Below are 23,476 nucleotides of genomic sequence, written 5' to 3'. Positions count from 1 at the left end.
CAGCTACTTGAGAGGCTGAGGCAGGAGAATCACTTGAAGCTACCAAATTGTCCACCCACTCACCTGGAAAGAGACATCTCTCAAAAAAAAAAAAAAAAAAAAAAAAAAAAAAAATATTTATATATAGAATAATAATGTAAATGAAAATGAATTATGTTTTTCTTTCCATTCTTCCACATAAACCCACCAAGTAGAATTGAAAAACAGCAGTAAAAGCCACCTTAAACATACACTTTTTGTAAATTTGTAAATTGCTTGTTCCTGGATGGGAAGGCAGTGTGTTGGCATCATCCTGGCAGCATTGTTGTCTTTTACTCCTTGGCACAGTAGAACATCCATTGTGACTCTATGTGACTAGTGATATGTAACTTTGGTAACTACCTCTCTATGCAGTCAGACCGCTAACAGGAGAAATGGAATATTAATTATAGTATATTTTTCCCCCTCACCTTTTCTCATTTCTACCTCTGGCTCAGGCACTCATTCATATATTCATTTGCAGATTTATTCGATGAACATTTTCTTGGGTTAAAGTTGTGTGCCAGCATTATAAAATTGGATAGCGCATGGGCCTTGCCTTCATAGATTTTATAGTTTGGTTTTATGTATGATGTTCCATTCTGAACATGAGAATCAAAACTTTCTCTCTTTAGGCTTAAATTCTGTATCTTTAAAAAAAGGTTAAGATTCCTTCAAAAGGAAACAGTTCCTTTCTAGGATGATTTAAAATTCCAAGCATATGGAATGCTTTAGTTTCTTTTGGAAGAGAGTTAGAAGCATGTGTAAGAGGTGTCCCTAAGGAATCCTCTGTTACACCCTCTATCATCAAGGAGTTAAATAGGCCAGAAATGTTTATCAAGAGAATTCCAGTGTTGATAGCGGTAAGTGGATTTTAGTATTCTGTAAGAATCCATAAACATCTACTTATGTTTATATTACACTGGCCTTTTCCCTGCCTGAAATGTTTCAGTGATGTAGTAAAGCAGTGATATGACACATTCTTAAAAAGTTCCCATCATTCAGCTACATTGTGAGAAATAAGGCACAAAATGGTGATTTTTATATCAGTTTATAAACTACAGTCAAATTTTATTTCATCTATAGTGCTCATAGCTGAATCTTTATGGAACGTTTTGGCTGGGCGTGGTGGTGCATGCCTGTAGTCCTAGCTACTCGGGAGGCTGAGATGGGAGGATTGCTTGAGGCCAGGAGGTTGAGGCTGCAATGTGCCATGATCATGCCACTGCACTCAAGCCTGGATAACAGAGCGAGACCCCGTCTCAAGAAAAAAAAAAAAAGACAAATTTTATTTTGTTTAGAAATGATAATTTTTTAATACTATAGTATTATGTGTATAGTAGGACTAAAAAAGGGATGAAGCTTCAGAAATCTGAATACTCATCTAATGTCTATACTTCTTGACATAGTATTTTATTATTGAAGATTTGAAAAGTATATAATTTGATTTTTGATAGCTTTGTTGAGATATAATTTACACGCCATAACATTTACCTATTTAAAGTGTACAATTCAATGGTTTTTAGTATATTTACAAGTTGTACAATCATCATTGTCATCATCCCTAAATGTTATTTGATTTTTAAATTTTGTGTAAGGAAATACTACTCAAATTCGAAGTTTTTCTTCAAAAATTAACATCCATTTACAGAGTTTCTGTTTGGGATGATGAAAAAATTCTGGAAATGGATAGTGGTGTTGGTTGTACAACATTGTAAATGTACTTAATGCCACTGAATTGAATGCTTGAAATGATTAAAATGGTAGGTTTTTTATTATATACATTTTACCACAATAAAAATTAATATCCATTTTTATGAAATCAGAAGTGGTTTAACTTTAGAAGTTTTTAGGAATTTCATCCTATCTGAATGCTCTTTGATATAAAAAGAAAATTAAAAAAAAAATGTCGTCCTAAGCAACACATGGCCCTAATAATTTTTTCTCAGAAACATGTTATATTAAAGATATTCTTATATGCTAAAAAAATCATGTTATTAGTTTTCCTAGACTGAAAATGATGCATTAAAATTGTTGTTGGTATATATTTTTATAGAAATTAGTGCATAATTAAGTGAAGAAGTAAAGATAATTAGCTTTTCTTTAATTTTGCTGTTCATGAGAAAGCAAGATGCCAAACAATGCTGGACTACTTGTCTTAACTGGGGGAAAAAGTAAATATAATGCACACATGCATATAAATACGTATATGATAATATAAAAGTATCTGTTTATAGGTGCATTAAAAAATTCTCTGCATGGAGACAAGAAATAACAACGTTTGTTGTTCTGGACAGGAGAACAGGGTGGCTAGGGCTCATGGGTGAGAATGATACTTTTGATAATATTTTTGATTATGTGAATGTATTATCTATTGAGACATTTTAAGTAAAAAACCCTAATCCTACTCTTGGAGTCAGCATAATTCTGTTCCTTCTTACTGTGCTTTGTTACAGGAAGTAGAACTTTGAGATTGGTTTGAAAATGAATTATACTAAGAAGTTGTTTTTTTTTCTAGGAATTGATTATGGATTAAGTTTACCACTTGGAGAAGACTATGAACGGAAGAAACATAAATTAAAAGAAGAATTGCGGCAAGATTACAGACGTTATCTTACTCAGGTAATAAGTTCTATTAATGAGTTGGGTTTAATGTTTCAGAATTCAGCTCCTAAATTTGTTTTCATAAGGTATTAGTCATATGTGTTAATTTTTAGGTTTTCAGTGGTACTAGCAAAGTAGTATTCCAGTCAAAGTTAAGTGGCATATATGACATTGATAGAGAAAAAAATATTGCTGAGAACTGGTGCCATAGAATAATACAGACTTTTGACCTTTTGACTAAGGCAGTGGATTCTAATTTTAAGTGAGATCGTTAATTATGGTTTTTCATGTTTTCTATAAAGTTGTCATGGTTTGAAGTAGTCCAATCATGGTTTCCCACTCTTCTACACCCGCCAACTATGTATTAAAATGACATGTGGAGTTCTAGTTGCTAATTATTTTCCTATGAGCCAAGCTTATAAAATTACATTTAATTATTTAGCCACTAAAGCTTTTGTTTTATGATCTCATGTTTTACTTAGCAGAACTCTTGAGTATTTTTTTTAAATTATATAATGGCCAAAGGTTTATTGTAAGTTTTAAATTTAGGTTATAAAATTATTTTAAACAATTGTGATGTTTGTTGTCATCTCAAAATATTCTTTAGCTTTTTACTGCTTTATGTTTGTTCCAAATGTACAAATGTCTCTTACTTATTCTGATTTACACATGGAGAGAATGAACTTTGACTTAATACACTTTGTCAATGGTTTGTTTCCCTTACTTTAGGGCATTACACAAGGGAAAAGAAAGGTAGGATTGTCTGCAATACGTCCTCCTTCAGTTTTTTCTTTCTTTTTTTTTTTTTTTTACGATCTAGTAGGTTGCAATCATTTGCATTTATGAGATTCAAACCAATTAGGAAAACTGGTTCATTTGTGATTTTGAGATGTTTGAATGGCACCATTTTGTATTCTTGCTTTTAGCAGATGACAGCATACACATTATAATTTTCCATTAATATAGTCATTACTTTTGATTCCTGCTTTGCATTTGTGTTTATTGCTTGCTTATGCATTCTTTTTGAATATTCTGCAGTTAAGTCTGTTTTCAGCATGCAATTTTTTGTTTCTCAAATTACACTAATCACAGTAAGATTAATAGAGTAGTAGAATATCCAAGATATTTGAACTACATGTTGTCAGAATTTGGATTACTCTGTTTTTGCACCAAAATCTATAGATTGCATTCTCCATTTATATTGGAAAACAAAGAGAAACAGTTTATGGTTTTACAAAACTGGTTTTAAAAGGAATCTCACAGATTCACCATTCAGCTAACATATTTTAAACACTTACTATGAAGATATATCAGGTATGCATCCTGTCTTCAAGAGGCTTAGAATTTAGTTGTAGAGATAACATTCATACGATTCAGAAAGTGGTAACTACAAGAAGGATATAATGATCAAGAAAGTTCTCATAGTGGGAATTTCTATTTTGTGAGGCAATCTAGATTTGGATGATCTAGAGAGAGAATTGAAGCGAGAAAGCTTTTCAAATGGAGAGCATAGAGTAAAGGAGAACCTAGAGGGTAGACTTTAGCTTTGTATGAATGAGGCATATTAGGTTTACCAGCCTGACTGGGTCAGAATATCATTCTTTTTGAGAGTAGTAAGAAATAACGATGTATATAGGATAGGATCAAATTAGAAGGCAGTGGATTTTTAACTTGTTATATGCAATAGGCAGTGATGAGCATCATACTTTCTTAAATAGCCTGTGAAGAGCATGGTAACTGTGTTTTAGGACAGTTCTGCATGTAGAGACTCTCATTGTCTTAAATTGCTGCTCAACTTCTTAACTGATTTCCTTGCGCTAATTTTCACTTCACCTTCCAAGCTATTTTCCAGAATGATTCAGTCCCTAACTTATTTAAATATGTCAGTATCCCCTTACTGCCTCCAGGATGAAAATTCAAATTCCTTAGCATGGCACATGTCTTTCATGTTCCAGCCTGACTCCCTGGTCTTATACCTCATTATCTTCCCTTTCCCTACCTCTTCTAATTGGGTGGAGTTTTCCTCTGGTATCAGATATCTTCCATTTTCTCTTGTAGGTTTTGCATTACTCCCTAGGTAAGATTTTTAAAAAGGATAGTGGTGGGAGACATAAGAAGAAATTGCCTTCGTGAAAGTACAAATCTTTAAATTCAAAGGGATGTGAAGGAGTTTTTTAAGATTTTTTCTTTTCTTTTTTTTTTTTTTTTTGAGACAGAGTCTTGTTCTGTCGCCCAGGCTGGAGTGCAGTGGTAGGATCTTGGCTCACTGCTATCTCCGCCTCCCGGGTTCAAGCGATTCTTCTGCCTCAGCTTCCTGAGTAGCTGGGACTACAGGCGTCCACCACTACGCCTGGCTAATTTTTTGGTACTTTTAGTAGAGACGGGGTTTCACCATATTGGCCAGGCTAGTCTCAAACTCCTGACCTTGTGATCTGCCCACTTCGGCCTCCTAAAGTGCTGGGATTACAGGCATGAGCCACCGCACCCAGCCAGTTTTTTAGATTATTAAGAATATAGTCGGCTGGGGGCGTGGTGGCTCACGCTTGTAATCCCAGCACTTTGGGAGGCAGAGGCCGGCGGATCACAAGGTCAGGAAATCATCGAGACCATCCTGGCTAACATGGTGAAACCCCGTTTCTACTAAAAATACAAAAAAGTTAGCCTGGCGTGGTGGCAGGCGCCTGTAGTCCCAGCTACTAGGGAGGCTGAGGCAGGAGAATGGCGTGAACCCCGGAGGTGGAGCTTGCAGTGAACCGAGATCATGCCACTGCACTCCAGCCTGGGCGACAGAGTGAGAGAATCCATCTCCAAAAAAAAATAATAATAAATAAAAAATAAAAAAAGAATATAGTCGTGTAGAGGAGCAGTATTTCCTTAAAATTAGAGAGACAGTGTTTTGTTCACATTTGAGAAGGTGGGAATGGAAGGGAAAGCAAGAGGAAAAGAAAACTACACAGAATATAGGGAGCTGGCTGCAGCTTCCTGGACCCCCTGAAATATGTATGGTTTCCAAGTCCCACTAATATCTCTTGTGGCTTCCAGACTTGGATTGCATGGATGTTTGAGTTAAAAAAAAAAAATCAAATCTATTAATTTTGCCAAGAAGAGTTATTAAAACAAACAACTACCATGTTTTTTTGTGTTTTAATTAATTTTTTTTTTCCTGAGCCCTTCCTGCCCAGAGATGGTTTCCTGTTTTTAGAATAAAAGATGCTTGACCATCTAAACACAGAAAAGACGTGTTTTCAGGGGAACAGTTTTTAAATTGAGTCAGTTAATTAATATCTCCAGCCCAGACCTCCATCCTGAACTTTAGACTTTTCTAGCTGGCTGCATAATTCACATTTTCACTTTGAAATCTACCTGATATCTTACGTAGACCATGTCCAAAAGAGAATTCTTGATTTCTGTTCTTCCCACCCTCATGCCTGATAAACCTGCACTATCCGTAGCCTGTCCTTTTAATTTCCTTTTTGTCACAGTAATTATTACCTTCTAGCATGCTGTATAATTACTCCTCATTATGTTTATTATTTCTTTTTCATGTTCCCCAGCTTGAATGTATGCTTTTGGAGGGCAGGAATCTTTATCTGTTTTTTTCAGTCCCAAATGTATCAGAAAGTTTGGGCACATGGTAGGCACTCAGTATTTATTGAATGAATGATTAAAATTTAGCTTTTTGAAAAAACTATGTTGTTTTTTTAAGAATTAAAAAAATTTTTTTGGTAGAGACAGGGTAATTAAAAAAAAGTGTTTTTTTTTTTTAAATACCCAAGCTGGTCTCCAACTCTTAGGCTCAAGTGTCCCTCCTGCCTTGGCCTCCCAAAGTGCTGGGATTACAGACATGAGCCGCCACTCCCTGCCTATGTTGTTGTTATTGTTTATTCTTTTCATTTTATTGAAAATTTCGAACATCATTCTTGACCCATGTTTGGAATGGGAAATTGCCCAGTGAAGGAGTGAGGATGTTAAATCTATCTTCCTGGTTGGAACTATGAATGGGTTTTTCATGAATTTATAACTCTACAAAATAATTAGGTTTATAGTGTACTTCAGTATATAGGAAGTAAAATCACTCAGGGATCTGGTCGTGTGTCTTATTTTTTCCTTGTCAGGTAAGTTTAGAGTTCCATACAGCCAACTTTCAAATTAGCTTTTGTAGCACAACTCATTTGTAAATTCAGATTTAATGACACTTTGTTTATTTATTTTTGAGACAGATTCTCACTCTGTCACCCAGGCTAGAGTGCAATGGTGCTGATCTTGGCTCGCTGCAACCTCCACTTCTTGGGTTCAGGTGATTCTCCTGCTTCAGCCTCCCAAGTAGCTGGGACTATAGGCACGCAGCCCCAAGCCCGGCTAATTTTTTGTGTTTTTAGTAGAGATGGGGTTTCGCCTTGTTGCCCAGGCTGGTCTGAACTCCTGAGCTCAGGTGATCCGCCTGCCTCGACCTCCCAACTGCTAGGATTACTGGCATGAGCCACCCTGCCTGGCCAGATTTAACGAAACTTTATTAATCACTTAGTTTTGCTAATTACTGTCTTTCCATAATGTTTTGAATACAACGCTATTGTAGTTAATACGTTGTTTTATAGTTATTTGCTTACATGTCTGTTTCTGCAACTGAATTGTAAATCCCTTGAATATAGGGAAAATATATTTGTATCCCTACCACCTGAAAATAGTACCTACATAGTATTAGATGGTTGCTAATTGCTTGTTGAATGAATAAATAAAAGTCATGGAATTAGGCATGTTGACAATTATTGATTGATTTTATCCTTATAACCTAGTGATGTGTAGATGGCATTATTTCTGTTTTACAGACAAGGAAACTGAAATGAAGTGAAGTAAATTATTCCAAAGTATTTGACTACTAAGTAACAGTACCAGAAAGTTGGAGATCATATGTATTTTTTTTACTAATTGGGGATCATGTGTATTTTTTTTTTTTTTTTTTTTTTTTACCAGTCCTTTGTATTTGCTTTACAGCTTTCAAAGGGATTTTATATTTTTTATCCTCCTTCATCCTTATACCAGCTTTGGTAGGTAGGCAGAGCAGGTACTATTCTCATTTTACAGAAGAAGAAAGTGTCTGTCAGAAAAATTAAGTGACTTCCTCAGTGTTACACAACTAATAAGTGTTTGGGCTAGTTGTAGATCCTAGGTCTTTTGACTGCTAGTCTAATGCTGCCTCTACTACACTGCGTTACTTAAATGCTTAATGAACAAGATTGGAGGAACACATAAACAACATTCATAGTTTATATCCATTGGCATTTCAGTAGATATTCACTCACATAATTATAGGAAAAATAGAAAAAAAACTTGTGGCATGCATTAAGATATTTGTGAGGAAGTTTAAATTTGCCTTGAGAACCAAAAGACAGTAGAGCACTGATAATCAAGAGTATGTGCTTAGAAGACTAATATAAATTGTGAAATTTTTTTTCATGCTTCTAATCATCTTGAATCAATAGACATATATATTGCACATGAAAATTAAGGCCTGATTTTCCCTTTCAGGGAGTTGTTGATTGGAAGAAAATTCTCTTTTTTCCAAATGCTTTTGGTATGGTCTATATAGATTTGTAGTTTCTGTCTTCATCCCATTTCATTTGTTTGCTCTGCATAATATAATACTAGTTTAGAATATAGAATGCAAAGACACATTTATGCAACATATTTTATAAAGGCAATTAGGTAATATTTTTTTTTAATGTGTATATATGCAGAAAAATTTTCTATCTACGAGTGACACAGATCCATCTACTTTGGGAGTTTCTCTTCCTATTGGTGAGAGGTTATCTGCTAAGGTAGGTGGATAGGAGTAGTTATTGTGGGTCGCAGTTTTCCGAGGCATCAAAATCATGAAAGAACATACTGCTGATTTAAATGCAAATGGAAGATCACATCAGTTCCCCATACTTGAATATACTTCTATTTCAAAAATCCATGGAGTCATATTTATGCTGTTTAAAAAAACTTTCTTGAACACAACATTTGTAACCATATAATTATATATTTCTTTAATATGTTTATTCTTTTGCTGTATTCAGTTGTACTTAACTGAATATTCAGAATTCATTTTTTTCAGCACTGATTTCTGACTATAAAGTTTATGCCATGTAACACAGTTATTGGAATGAGTGGATGTGAAATTATAGTAAGCTTTTATGTAGGATGAGGGTAAGGGTTCTTTGAATGTGTGATTCTGTCACTCCATTAATACACGTCCATATTCCTTAGAGGTGAAAGTGATTAAGCACTCTACACGTCTTATAGTGACTCAGGTCTCACCAGAGTATATCAGAGATCATGAAATAGTATATAAGACAAAATGGACAGTTAATAAATTTCAAAAGACCTAGTTTCTTTTTTTTTTTTTTTTTTTTTTCTGAGACGAAGTATCACCCCGTTGCCCGGGCTGGAGTGCAGTGGCGGGGTCTTGGCTCACTGCAACCTCCACCTCCCCAGTTCAAGCAATTCTCCTGCCTCAGCCTCCCAAGTAGCTGGAGGCAGGATTACAGGCACCTGCCACCAAGCCCAGCTAATTTTTTGTGTTTTTAGTAGAGATGGGGGTTTCACAATGTAGGCCAGGCTGGTCTCGAACTTCTGACCTCGTGATCCACCCGCCTCAGCCTCCCAAAGTACTGGCATTACAGGCATGAGCCACCGCTCCCGGCTGACCTAGTTTCTTTAGTACTTTTTTAGATTGTGTTGTTTTAGCGATGTGGGAGTATTAAAATTTAAGAACATTTAAAAATCTTATATATTTATGTTTTAACAGAACATTTCATTATAATATTTTATAATCTGTGATAATTTTCCCTTTTTAAGTTTAAAATATAAAGGATCATTTTTTAACCTTGGAAAGCAAATGGTTAGCAGCAGGTGCTTCAGGGGAGTGGGTTGGGCATTAGGAGAGGGAGGTGTCCCTGAGAAGGAAAGAAGGAAGGTAACCCCATCATATCTCTTTGGAAACAGGCTAATGACAGATCTCCTGGCAAACACAATCATCATATTTACTAGTGGGAGAGATTTATCTCTGAATGCTTTTGGCAGAATACACCTGGTTTGTCTAGGATTGCTGTTGGGAATCAAACCTGGAATCTATGGATTTAATGTGGCATGGCTCTTTGGAAAATGTCATCTAAGCTCTGTTAACTATTGGAGTATAAAATGGAGATGTTTCATGAACAAAGCAACTCCCTTCTGTTAGAGACCTCATGTATCAATGGACCAAAGCATGTAGTCATGCATATTCTCATGTGACAAGAAAGACCTGGGGAGCTGTATGGGTGTCCTCAAACCTCTTCCGACTTCTCCCATACCTTTCAGTGACATCTGTCCTTGAAATTATTAGTAAAGCTTGATTCTGGGTAAGAGTTCTGATATGTATGATTCAGATTTGACATTCTGATAGGACATTGAGGTATTTTTTTTTTTCCTGAAGTTGGAGTTTAACATTGCCTTTTGATTTTTATTTTAAGGAAAGGTTGAAACTTGAACGTAACAAAGAATACAATCAGTTTCTCAGGGGTAAGGAAGAATCCAGTGAAAAGTTCAGACAGGTGGAAAAGAGTACTGAGGTAGGTTTTGCTTTTGAAGTAAATCTGTACTACTACTACCACAAGTTGAATATTTTATACTTGAAAAGTTTTTTCTATTTTAGACATTTTACTTTTTTTTTTTTTGTAAATACTTGCAAAATTAAGCCAAATTAAACCAAACACAGGACATTTAAATATTTAGTTTTGGAAGTTATTTTATCTCATATTGAAGAACTTTTAACATTTAATTGGGGAGATTTAATTTTAGAGATCAGTTTTGTTAAGTGATTTTCATTTATTTTTAAAAATTTAAATGAGTTTTTATGTTGCCAATTCCTAGCTATGTTTGTTTTTTTCGAAATTTAAGGATCAATTAGCCGGACATGGTGGCAGGCACCTGTAATCCCAGCTACTTGGGAGGCTGAGGCAGGAGAATCGCTTGAACCTGGGAGGCCGAGGTTGCAGTGAGCCAAGATTGCCTCACTGCACTCCAGCCTGGGTGACAGAGCGAGACCTGGTCTGAAAAAAAAAAAAAAAAAAAAAAGAAGGATGATTGACTTATCTGGGGCCAAAACATTTACCACTTTCTATATCCTTTGTGTTGAGAATTTAATTTGAAATATTTTGAAGTAATATCTCCTGGGATAGGAATTTGCATTTAGTTTATCTTCTCTTTCTTTTTTCTTTTCTTTTCTTTTTTTTTTTTTTTTTTTTGGAGACGGAGTCTTGCTCTGTCACCCAGGCTGGAATGCAGTGGCACAGTGTCAGCTCACTGCAACCTCCGCTTCCTGGCTTCAAGTGATTCTCCTGCCTCAGCCTCCAGAGTAGCTGGGATTACAGGTGCTGGCCACCACGCCTGGCTAATTTTTGTATTTTTAGTAGAGATGGGGTTTCAGCATGTTGATCAGGCTAGTCTTGAACTCCTGACCTCATGATCCACCTGCCTTGGCCTCCCAAAGTGCTGGGATTACAGGCGTGAGCCACCAGGCCCTGCCACAGAAAGGTAAAATTTTCTTGAAGTTTTTTTTTTTCTAAAAATATATATGAGTGATTAATGTTGCCTAGGCTGGTCTTGAACTCCCAGGCTCAAGCAATCCACTGGCCTCCACCTAGAATTTTTATGTAATAAGCTTTTCGTAAACTGTACAATTTGATGGGTTTTAGAATATGTAAACCACAATCAAGATAACGAGCCTATCCTGTATCCCCCAAAGTGGTTCTGGGACTCTTTGGAATCTGTGTGTCCTCACTGTCCTCCACTCATTCCCACACTGTCTCCAGATCTTCCTGACCTGACTTCTATCACCCTAGACTAGTTTACATTTGATCATTTACTATAAATGGATCATACAGGATATACTAGTTTTGGGGGTATGGCTTCTTTCACTCGGTATGATTATTTTGAGGTTCATTTGTGTTGTTGAATGTACGGATAATTCATTCCGTTTTGTTGCATAGTAATGTTCCATTGCATGGCTATATCAGCTTGTTTATCCATTCCCTTGTTGATGGACATTTGGGTTATTTCTGGTTTTTGCTATTCCAAGTAAAGCTCATATGAACATTCATGTAAAAACAAATATATGTATATATGGGTGATTAAATAAACATCAGAGTTGAAATGATAGACTAAGTATAAATTGAGGGTTTAATTACCTTATAAGAGATAGTTTCTCATCAAGTTTTGTTTCTTTTTTCTTTTTTAATTGAACAGCCCAAGAGTCAGAGAAATAAAAAACCTATTGGTCAAGTTAAGCCTGATTTAACTTCACAAATACAGACATCTTGTGAAAATTCAGAGGGTCCTAGAAAAGATGTCTTAACTCCTTCAGAGGCATATGAAGAACTTCTGAACCAAAGACGACTAGAGGAGGACAGATACCAACAACTAGATGATGAAGTCGAATTAAGGAATAGAAGAATTATTAAAAAAGCAAATGAAGAAGTGGGCATTTCCAACCTAAAACATCAAAGGTTTGCAAGCAAGGCTGGCATTCCAGATAGAAGATTTCACAGATTTAATGAGGATCGTGTTTTTGATAGATGGTATCATAGACCAGACCAAGATCCTGAAGTAAGTGAAGAAATGGATGAGAGGTTTAGATATGAAAGTGATTTTGATAGAAGACTTTTGAGAGTGTATACAAATGACAGGTATTTACAACTTCATTTTTATTTTCTTTATTTGCTTAATATAGCAAATTAATTGTTAATATTTGCTGTTACTTTTTATCATTATACTAGGGAGAAGCAGTTTTGATTTATCATAATTAATTCTAAGATGCTGTCAGTTTTAAGATACATCATTATTTTATGTCCCACTGAGGGGAAAAAGAAAACACTCAAGGTGGGGGCCCTGTTGTAAAGTTGGAAAACTGAAAGGCTACACCGTTTATGTAAAAGTATGTGAATTGGAAGTAGTCATTCCCACAGAAAGGGACAGAGAGGAAACGTCCACATCCCAACCTTGGCAGTGAGTGGAGAGTAAAGATACAAACAACCTTCCCTGAGAATTTGAAATGTAAATTAGTACTGATTCAAGTTCACAGTCCAATTCATACTGCCAGTAGCGTCCAAAGAAACCTTGAGGCAAGAATTCAGAGTTTTCTCAATTCATAGTGCTCTTGGATGAGGGGAAAAATAACTCTGCAATAACTTGACATAAAACCAGGTCATTGGCTATTCTGACTTCCAATATTAAAATGTGGCCAGGCGTGGTGGCTCATGCCTGTAATCCCAGCACTTTGAGAGGCTGAGGTGGGCGAATCACGAGGTAAGGAGGTTGAGACCAACCTGACCAGGGTGAAACCCTGTCTCTACTAAAAATACAAAAATAGCCAGACATGGAGGCGTGCACCTGTAATCCCAGCTACTCAGAAGGCTGGGGCAGGAGAATCACTTGAACCCGGGAGGCAGAGGTTGCAGTGAGCAGAGATCACGCCACTGCACTCCAGCCTGGGCGATAAGGTGAGACTCTGTCTCAAAAAAAAATAAAAAGTGTGGCCCGGCGTTGTGGCTCACGCTTGTAATCCCTGCAGTTTGGGAGGCCAAGGCAGGCAGATCACTTGAGGTCAGGAGTTTGAGACCAAACTGACCAACGTGGTGAAACCCCATCTCTACTAAAAATACAAAAATTAGCCAGGTGTGGTGGGATGTGCCTGTAATCCCAGCTACTCGGGAGGCTGAGGCAGGAGAATTGCTTGAGGAGGCAGAGGTTGCAGTGAGCTGAGATTGTGCCACTGAACTCCAGCCTGGGCGACAGAGCGAGACTGTCTCAACAACAACAATAAAAATAAATAAATAAAATAAAACGTGTGAAAAAAGGATACCTTAAAATAGATGAAATACAATTTATTCCCGTAGTCATAAGTTTTTTCAATCAGATTTTCAGATGGTTTTCAGTTCCTTTGAATGTTTTTGTGACACTATAATTTCTTAACTGCTACAATGGGGTTTTATTGTTGTATTTATCATGTATTGATACTTGCCATAGTTTAACCTAACTTGTTTTGGAGATAGGAATACCTCAGGGTCTCATATTTGTCATTGACTTGTTTACTTGACAAGTGTTAATACATTTTGAGCAGCTTTTGGGACCTGCTTTATTTACTAGTCCAAATAGATTAGTTTTTAAGTATTTAGAAAATGTTTTCGGGGTAATGCTGTACATTCAGTATTCTAACTATTAATTACAATACAAAGCTTTTACAGTTCTTTGTCTTCTACATTCTGTAGCTGTTATGTCCTCACACAATATTTTTAATATTTACCTTGATTTAGGTAATTTGAATGAAGGATTAGATTTTGGAAATGGCAATTATAGTTTCTCTGATCTGAATCTAATTGTTTATACTTCAGAAAATTCTCCAAATCCTATAATGTTATATCTGAAAATGCTTATATATGAAGGTAATTAAAGGCTGACTGAACTAAAATAACTCAATTGGGGAACTGCAAGTAATCTCTGACTCTTGGTGATAATGTCTTCTTTGTACACGAGAACTTCTTTTCCCTTTATGGTGTTTGTTTACCTTTAGGGTGAATGTAATGCATACCCTTTTAAGTTTGGAATTTTAAGAAACATAATGGTTGCTTCTTTTTTTTTTTATATTTTAATCTATTACTTTTATAATTATATCCTGTGATAATTTTATACATGAACTGACAAATGAATATCATTCTATTTGAGAACTATCGTGTCTTCTTATGTATCCCAAAATAAAATGAACTCCTTTAATATAAACTTTCCCAAATACTATTTAAGAATAGATTAAACATGAGGTTGAGTGAGAATAATTCTTGTTAAATACTTTAAAGTGTTTCTTCAATATATAAATCATATTTTATGTATTTTTATTTTGTTTTTATATCAACTCTGACATCTCCAAGTGTTTTTTCTTATGTGTCTCTTTAACAATTGAATTTAAAATTGGATTTCTTTATTTCAGATTTACAGATTCCTCATTTCCAGCAAAAAAAAAAAAAAAAAGACTTCATTCAGTAGTTTATAAATAGACTGGTTGGTAGGAGAAATGACTGTATTTGTGAAAATTTTGAGACTAAAGAAATGTGGAACTGAGTTTCATCTCTTGCTCCAAGCATTTATTCTTAACATACTATGCAATCTTGATCAGAAGTTCTCGACAAAAAATAATTATAATGTATTATAAGAAGTGCACAGTTAATTTTCCTTCATTCTTCTACGTTTTCTTTGTTCTTTTTTTTTTCCTTTCCTAAAAGTCAGCAGCTGCTAAATTCTAGTTTTGGTTTATAATAATTTTTTATTTTTAGTTTCAATTTTTCTCTACCCTATAAATGTTTACTTTTTTTCATATACCATAATTATTAATGAAATATTTCCCCATACTTAAATATGGGAAAGCTAAAACTTTTCTCAGAAAATGATGTTACCTTCCTAAACTCATATCATGAAATCACTGACAGTGTTCTTAATTAACAAAGTGGTTAACACTGTAATTGACAGTTGCATTCTGTGTGTGTATGTGTGTTATTTATGCATATTTACCAATTTAAGTAAAATTTATCATGTTTTAGGAGCTTTCTAAAGTAGAATGTAATAGCATGTCTTAAGATACTTTGAAATTTATAGGCTCTATTTAAATATGGTAATCTTAGTCTTATTTATTAACTTGAACTGTAGAAGTTAATATTTTACTTTATTTTTTTTTTACTTTAGCCAGTGTTAATGAGTAAAAGAAGTTTTACTTCTTAATACCCAAAGAAACCAGGTACAGAGTAGATGGGGTTGATAATAGAAAACAGTGCTACCAAAGTAAATATAAAAATTGGGAAAGAATGGAAAACAAAGAGAAAAATGATTATCCACAGTTAACATCTCAAGAGTTTTTCTTTAGCTTCTTTTTTTTTTTTAAAGATTAACGTGTGTTCATTTTTAGGATAAACTTGGCCTGTACCCTATACCTGGTTTCTTTGGGTATTAAGATTTTTTTTTTTTTTTTTTAAGACAGAGTCTCGCTCTGTCGCCCAGGCTGGAGTGCAGTGGCGCAGTCTCGGCTCAATTCATGCCATTCTCCTGCCTCAGCCTCTCCGAGTAGCTGGGACTACAGGCGCCCGCCACCACGCCCGGCTAATTTTTTGTATTTTTTTAGTAGAGACGGGGTTTCACCGTGGTCTCGATCTCCTGACCTCGTGATCCGCCCGCCTCGGCCTCCCAAAGTGCTGGGATTACAAGCGTGAGCCACCGCGCCCGGCCGGGTATTAAGATTTTTACCTGATCAGCTAGAGTTGTTGACTCATGTCTTCAAGGAAATAGGGAGAAAAATATTTTTTTCATTTAAAATATCTTTTTTTTTAGTTAGTAGGATGGTGAAACCATTTTGCAATTATTTTATTCCCTCAATCGTATCTGATTTGCATGTCAAAGGTATGAGTTCTGTGCCTTTCTGACAAAACCCAATATGTTAAGGTGTGGTAAGTGAACCTATATATTAAAAACCATAGAATATTTAGATATATTTTCTACGGCTCTACCACCTTGGAACGTGCCTGATCTTGTTTGATGTTGGAAACTAAGTAGGCTTGGACCTGGTTAGTAATTTGATGGGAGAGTATTTAGATAGATTACTTCTGGGTCACAAGGATAGTCTTAATCTGGTACTCTCACAGTGAAACAGAAAGGGATTCCAGGGACAAACTGAACCTAAACAGAACCCCTGAACCTTGATTAGAATCAGATGGTCCTTAGACATCTAGTGAGTGTATTACTTTTGGATATTATCATCTGTCTGTTTTCCTTTAATGTTGAGATGATTGAATAGAGAGGTAGCCATGGTAAAACCACTGCTGATTCTTACTAATTGCTTTCTTCAGAGAGGACTTTTTTTGTTCAGAAAAGGTTACAACAATAAATTGTAAGATCATAAAATCTGTTTGAGTGAACTAACAGAGCTAGTTCAGGATGATTAAATGCTAAATTTATTAGAAATATAAAGGGCACTTTAGTAAATGAAGGAAATGCCATAAAAATTGTAGGGATATTTTAATAGAGAATAAGGCGGCTAACTTTCCAAACTATAGTTTGTCTTTTCAGCTTTATTTCCCTTCAAGGTTTCTTTTTTTTAGGTCTTACATTGGTAATTTAAAAAAAATTATAAAATCTATATTTGTAAACAGTAATTCTTCCTTGACTTAAAAAAGATAAACAAATCGTGTAATTTCATAAAATTGAATAGTATCCCTAAGATTTTATTATCTTTTTAGTGAAATGCTTATTTCTGCTCTTTTTTAGCCTCTTAAACATTTTTCAGTCTTGATCTTATAATTATTGGTGACAAAGTGGACTTTTATAATCTTGTTAATGATTTTTTTCTTCAATGAAAGATATACTTTAGAACATCTTTCATAGGTGCTGTTCACTAGGAAATCTTTTGATTTTGCTGTAGATTTTAGCAAAGAGACCTTAACCTTATACATAAATAAAATCATTTCTTAAATTAATTTAGGATGAACTTTGAAAATGACCTCTTGTGTTTATGGTGTTTGCTTTACTATCTATATACACTGAAGAGCCTGTAAAAGATTTTTTAGTGTGGATACCTTGGGTGCAGTGGTGGTATAAAGACAAGCTAGAATTATTAATCTAAGTATTATCTTCAGAAAACTTAACTAATAATTAAGGAAGCCACAAGCCCTATGTTAATTTTAGAAAAAGCTTTTGTATATTTAAGTGGCCTTTAATTCTGGGACCCCAAGTTATGCTTTTAAGAATTTGTAACTTTAAATTTCTATTTAATTTTTTTTTTTGAGACAGGGTCTTACTCTGTTGCTCAGGCTGGAGTGCAGTGATACAGTCTTGGCTCGCTGCAACCTCTGCCTTCCAGGCTCAAACAGTCCTCCCACTTTAGCCTCCCAAGTAGCTGGGACTATAGGCCTCCCAAGTAGCTGGGACAGAGCCGCCGTGCCTGGCCTCTCTGTTAAAAAAATTTCTAATAAAGATTTCTTTATTATTAAAGAATATATATATATAAATAAAGATTGTTTTTATATGTAATTTTTTTTGGCATAGATACCTCTTTATTACACCAGTGAATTTACTTTTTGTGTTGTGTCATGGGTTCTCAAGAAAACCTCTAGGTTGGGTGATTTGCTAGGAGGATCCATAAGGACTTTGGGTATAGTTGTACTCACAGTTATAATTTATTACAGCAAAATGATACAAAGCAAAATCAGCAAAGGTAAAAGGCACATGGAACAAAGTTTGAAGGAAACCAAGCACAAGCTTCCAAGGGTTCTCTCCCAGTGGTATCACACAGGAGATGCTTAATTCCTCCAGCATTCAATTGTAACAATATAAGGAAATGTGTACCAGGAAAGCGATTAGACACTCGGTGCCCAAGGTTTTTATTGTGGGATGGTTACATAGTCACACTGTACCTGGCATGTACCAAAATTCCAGACTTCCTGAAGAAAAGCAAATGTTTAGCATAAACTATAGTTTGTGCAAACAGTTTAAGCACAGTGAGCTGCTCTTATCAGTTCTGCCAGTGGCTGTAACTCTCCCCAAATCTATATTCCCAGGTGCCAGCCAAGGGTCAGCTGTACAGTCAGGCTTTTCTGAGGATAGGCAGTCTCAGGCCTGCTCTGTTAACGCTTTTCTGCATTATATATAAATATCCAGTATAACTAAATCTGGTTGCCTGGCAGTGTTAATTACAAATTTGAATTTGAGTTTATATTTACCTGTTTGTTAAGTGGTAGAAGTAGGGAATGACACTAAACTGATGTGTCATTCACACATCAGAATGTGTGTCTGTGATGAATGTGTGTATGTGATGTGTGATCGATTAAAAAATGGAAGCCATTCATGCGTTATGCCATGTCATAGTTACTAAGATTAAAATTCCAAGTAGTGTTTTCTCCACAGATGATACTGACAGTGGCTTGTATGATGGAAACAAGTGAAGAAAGTTTTATGTGCTGGTTCTGTGGAGAGTGAGAAGTTTCTTTTTTTTCCCAGAAAATTGCCATTTTTCTTAATCTGATAATGAAATTCACCTAAAATACTGAATACCACTTTAATAACCATATTTCTTTGTAATAGTCCTCTTGAGAAAGACAGTATAGTTGGGTAACTCAACAGCCATGTAAAGAAACTTTGAAATGCTTATGAAATGCTGATTTTCGCGGACGCCGATAAGTGTTGGTGTAAAAAGTCATGTTGGTTTCTATGGTATGAGAAATTAAGCTAAAAATGAAATCAGTGTTTGCCAAATGGAAAAAAGATTGATTGAAAAACATTTTTTTCATTATTATTTTCCAAAAAGGTTTTTAGAGAAGAAAATAGAAAACATGCTAATCTTTCTTTTTGTTGTTTATGACCTCGTAAGTAAAGTTAGCTAATCATTTTCCCTGTTTATGTTTTCCATTCACCTATCAGTAACATTTATTCTTTCCTGTGATTTACAGTGTTAGCAAATGTCATGGTTTGTTATATTTGATTTAATTTATTGATAAGACTGCTGCTGTATTTTTAAGTTAAAAAGGTTATGACAGGGTGCGGTGGCTCACGCCTGTAATCCCAGCACTTTGGGAGGCCAAGGCGGGAGATCACAAGGTTAGGAGATCGAGACTATCCTGGCCAACATGGTGAAACCCCATCTCTACTAAAATACAAAAAATTAGCCAGGTGTGGTGGCGCGCGCCTATAGTCCCAGCTACTTGGGAGGCTGAGGCAGGGGAATCACTTGAACCCAGGAGGTGGAGGTTGCAGTGAGCCGAGATTGCGCCACTGCACTCCAGCCTGGTGACACAGCAAGACTCCGTCTCAAAAAAAAAAAAAAGAAGGTTATATATGCAATGAAATAATTCACAGACTCTGTGAATTTTGATTTAAAAAATGTTCTCATTTTGAATTTTGACTATAATCTTTGTGAGTGCAGGGACTGTGTCCGAATACCCAGCAGGTGTTCAGTTATTCACTATTAAATTGAATGATAAAAAACTGTTAGTATATTTGTAGTTTTAAAAATAAAAATTTATAGAAAGTACATTAAAATAATTTATAATCTTTTTAGAAAAGATTATCACATTTAAACTCTTAGTGTCTCATTAACCAGCAGATCATACAAATTCGATTTAATTTTAGAATGCGTTTATAGTAAAACTTCATTATAACACTTTGTTCCCTTTGATGTTGCCAACATCAAATGCAAAAACACCAAAGTGTTATAAGAAGGTCCACTGTATGTGGAACATGCTTTATAAGCTAATGTGTTTTTAAGGATGCACAGGAACAGACGAGGGAACATGCCTCCCATGGAACATGATGGGGATGTTATAGAACAGTCAAGCATAAGAATTTCATCTGCTGAAAATAAAAGGTACAGTATGTAATATAAATTCTCCCCTGTAGTCATTACGTTGTGAAACAGAATGTGCCTAAAACTGGCTAACTGAAAAAGTAGAAAGATACAGTAAATTAACAGCCTTCCTTCTTAGTGAGAAGTGAATTAAAGGAAAACAAAGGATGGGGAGGTAATACTAAATGGAAATCGATAATACTTTACAGCATTCTTTTAAAGAACAAGTTTTGGTTATAAAGTGTGCCAAGCTGTTCTGAAGAAGTCCCTATCATTACAAAGTATGTAAATTTATTTGAAATAATAAAAGAAATAAGTATAATTTAATGGACTAAAAATCAACTTAAAATATCTTAGAGTCATGGTGATGCAACTTGACTGGAAATAAATTGAAAATGTGGCTGGGCCCAGTGGCTCATGCCTGTAATCCCAGCATTTTGGGAGGCCGATGCAGGCGGATCACTTGAGGTCAGGAGTTCAAGACCAGCCTGGCCTGGCCAACATGGTGAAACCCGATCTCTACTGAAAATGCCAAAAAAAAAAAAAAAAAAAAAAAAAAAAAAAAAAAAAATTGGAAATGTTCCTGTGGTGTGAATTTTTCTTTCAAAAGTTTATTTTTGATTTTCAGTTTATCAAGTAGATAGCTTTTATGCTTACTTTGTAAAATTAGTGCTCATATATTTCTGTCATGTTGAAAGGAAAGGAAATTATATGTATTTTTTTTTTTGAGATGGAGTCTCGCTCTGTCGCCCAAGCTGGAGTGCAGTGGTGCGATCTCGGCTCACTGCAGGCTCCGCCCCCCGGGTTCACGCCATTCTCCTGCCTCAGCCTCCCGAGTAGCTGGGACTACAGGCGCCCGCCACCTCGCCCGGCTAATTTTTTGTATTTTTAGTAGAGACGGGGTTTCACCATGTTAGCCAGGATGGTCTCGATCTCCTGACCTCATGATCCTCCCGCCTCGGCCTCCCAAAGTGCTGGGATTACAGGCGTGAGCCACCGCGCCCAGCCGGAAATTATATGTATTTTATATTTATGTTCTCTTTCTACTTACAGTTTTTTATCATTTTGGTGGCATTCCTGTGTGGTACATAAGGATAAATAGTTTTGAATCTATAGTATACAGTGAAGATAATGTCATATGTCAAGAAAGATGTCTATTTTTTCTAAGAAAAGTAATATATAAACACTGCTTGCAATAAGATAATTTGCTGTTTTGTTCTAATTAATTAAGTTTCCTTTGAGGGTTTTTTTGCCTTGTTTCTGTCTTCCAAGAAAGGTTTTTTTTTTGTTATTGTTGTTTTTTTTTTGAGACAGAGTCTCGCTTTGTTGTCCATGCTGGAGTGCAGTGACATGATATAGCTCACTGAAACCTTGACTTTCCAGGCTCAAGTGACCCTCCCACCACAGCCTCTGGAGTAGTTGGGACTATAGGCATGTGCCACTATGCCTGGCTGGTTTTTTAAAAAAATTTTTTGTAGAGACAGGATCTCTGTTGTCCAGGCTGGTCTTGAACTCCCAAACTCATGGTGGGATTACAAGCATGAGCCATTGTGCATGGCCAGGAAGGAGTGTTTTTAGGGATGATCTTTTCTAAGTGTGTGCATAGATCACTCTTTCTCTTCTTTTTCTTTTTCTTTATTTATTTATTTATGTGCACTTATTTTTTTTCTTTTTCTTTTTCTTCTGTTTTGAGATGGGGTCTCGCTCTGTTGCCCAGACTGGAGTGCAGCGGCACGATCTCAGCTTACCACAATCTCTGCCTCCTGGGTTCATGTGATTCTCCTGCCTCAGCCTCCTGAGTAGCTGGGATTAGAGGCGTGTGTCACCATGCCTGGCTAATTTTTTTGTATTTTTAGTAGTGATGGGATTTCACCATGTTAGCCAGGCTGGTCTCGAACTCCTGACCTCAGGTAATTCGCCCACCTTGGCCTCCCAAAGGGCTGGGATTATAGGCGTGAGCCACTGCTCCCGGTCGTATGTGCACTTACATTCCTTTTTTTTTTTTTTTTTTTCTGGGGTAGCTGTTTTTTTATGAAAAAGAATTTTTTTTTTTTGAGACAGAGTCTTGTTCTGTCACCCAGGCTGGAGTACAGTGGCGGGATCTTGCTCACTGTACCCTCTGCCTCCCGGGTTCAAGTGATTCTCCTACCTCTGCCTCCCAAGTAGCTGGGATTATAGGCGTGCGCCACCAAGTCCAGCTAATTGCTGTATTTTTAGTAGAGACAAGGTTTTACCATGATGGCCAGGCTGGTCTCAAGCTCCAGACCTCAAGCGATCTGCCTGCCTTAGCCTCCCAAGGTGCTGTAATACATGTGTTAGCCACCACGCCCAGCCTGAAAAATATTTTATTTGAGAACCTATACAGCCAGTGAAGCAAGCTGAATGTTTTTGTTTTTGTTTTTGAAATGTGTCTCACTCTTGTCGCCCAGGCTGGAGCACAATGATGCTATCTCAGCTCATTGCAACCTCCACTTCCTGGTTTCAAGTGATTCTCCTGCCTCATCCTCCTGAGTAGCTGGGATTACAGGCCTCCACCACCACACTCAGCTAATTTTTTTGTATTTTTTATTAGAGACGGGGTTTCACCATGTTGGCCAGGCTGGTTTCCAACTCCTGACCTCAGGCAATCCACCCACGTAGGCCTCCCAAAGTGCTGGAATTACAGGCGTGAGCCACTGTGCCTGGCCAAATTTTTTTTTTTTTTAAGCCTGAATACATTGGAGTTGCACTGTATAAAGAGATAGAATGCCATGATTTTACCTTAACCTTAAAAATTTGTAAATATTTTAATGTCCATAGTACTTTGAAAGGCTAATAACTGATATCTACATTTTACTCTAAAGTTTTGCTTCCTGAAAATTATCTGAATTTTAATTTACTCTTTTTCTCTGTCTTTTTTTCTTCAGTGCTCCAGACAATGAAACATCCAAATCTGCTAATCAAGATACCTGTAGTCCTTTTGCAGGGATGCTCTTTGGTAGGCACAAAATTTCTAATTAGTTGGACTTGTATAGAGTGTCTTATAATCCTTTTTTTAGTGAGAACTCAGTGTCATAATTAATACTATTTTTACTAATAGTAGAAAATATTTGTAAGTGCTTACTTTACGCTAGGTACTATTCTAATTATTTAACATATATAGCTCTGTATAATTTTATTTTGTATTTTTTAAATTTTATGTATCTTTTTATTTTTATTCATGATGTTCATGAACACATCTATGTATAATTTTAAAGCTAAATTATTTAGTGATGTGCTTTCCATAGGTGATAATAAAATTATTAGTTTCAGTAATCTCTTTTTTTGCAAAATGGATTGATCATTACCAATCAGTAATGAGCTTTTAATTCCATATTTTATTAGCACTCTGTTGCAGTGTGACTGTTTCTTATATTCTGCTTTTTAAAAATACTTTGTTTTATATATGATAGTTTTTTTCCTTAATTCTTTTTTTTTTTTTTT

At 35.8% G+C, this 23,476-nt stretch overlaps 1 protein-coding gene across 17 annotated transcripts in view; it reads left to right on the top strand.

Moving 5' to 3' along the window:
• CSPP1 (centrosome and spindle pole associated protein 1) overlaps positions 1 to 23,476 on the top strand; it is a 131,673-nt gene that overhangs the window by 18,631 nt on the left and 89,566 nt on the right. For 7 of the 17 annotated variants that reach the window (XM_032759620.2, XM_032759624.2, XM_032759619.2 and 4 more), the window contains 7 exons: positions 2,537 to 2,640; positions 3,352 to 3,375; positions 8,358 to 8,438; positions 10,116 to 10,214; positions 11,890 to 12,329; positions 19,937 to 20,035; positions 22,921 to 22,991. In XM_032759620.2, the coding sequence (XP_032615511.1) occupies positions 2,537 to 2,640; positions 3,352 to 3,375; positions 8,358 to 8,438; positions 10,116 to 10,214; positions 11,890 to 12,329; positions 19,937 to 20,035; positions 22,921 to 22,991 (918 nt within the window). The remainder of the gene's footprint in view (positions 1 to 2,536; positions 2,641 to 3,351; positions 3,376 to 8,357; positions 8,439 to 10,115; positions 10,215 to 11,889; positions 12,330 to 19,936; positions 20,036 to 22,920; positions 22,992 to 23,476) is intronic. The other 10 variants (XM_032759621.2, XM_032759625.2, XM_032759614.2 and 7 more) reach the window with 6 other exon arrangements.

This window comes from Hylobates moloch, unplaced genomic scaffold (genome assembly GCF_009828535.3).
Source record: "Hylobates moloch isolate HMO894 unplaced genomic scaffold, HMol_V3 SCAFFOLD_9, whole genome shotgun sequence".
Lineage (NCBI taxonomy): Eukaryota > Metazoa > Chordata > Mammalia > Primates > Hylobatidae > Hylobates > Hylobates moloch.
Note: the sequence above shows the minus strand (reverse complement) of the source record. Positions and strands in the feature narration are given on the sequence as shown.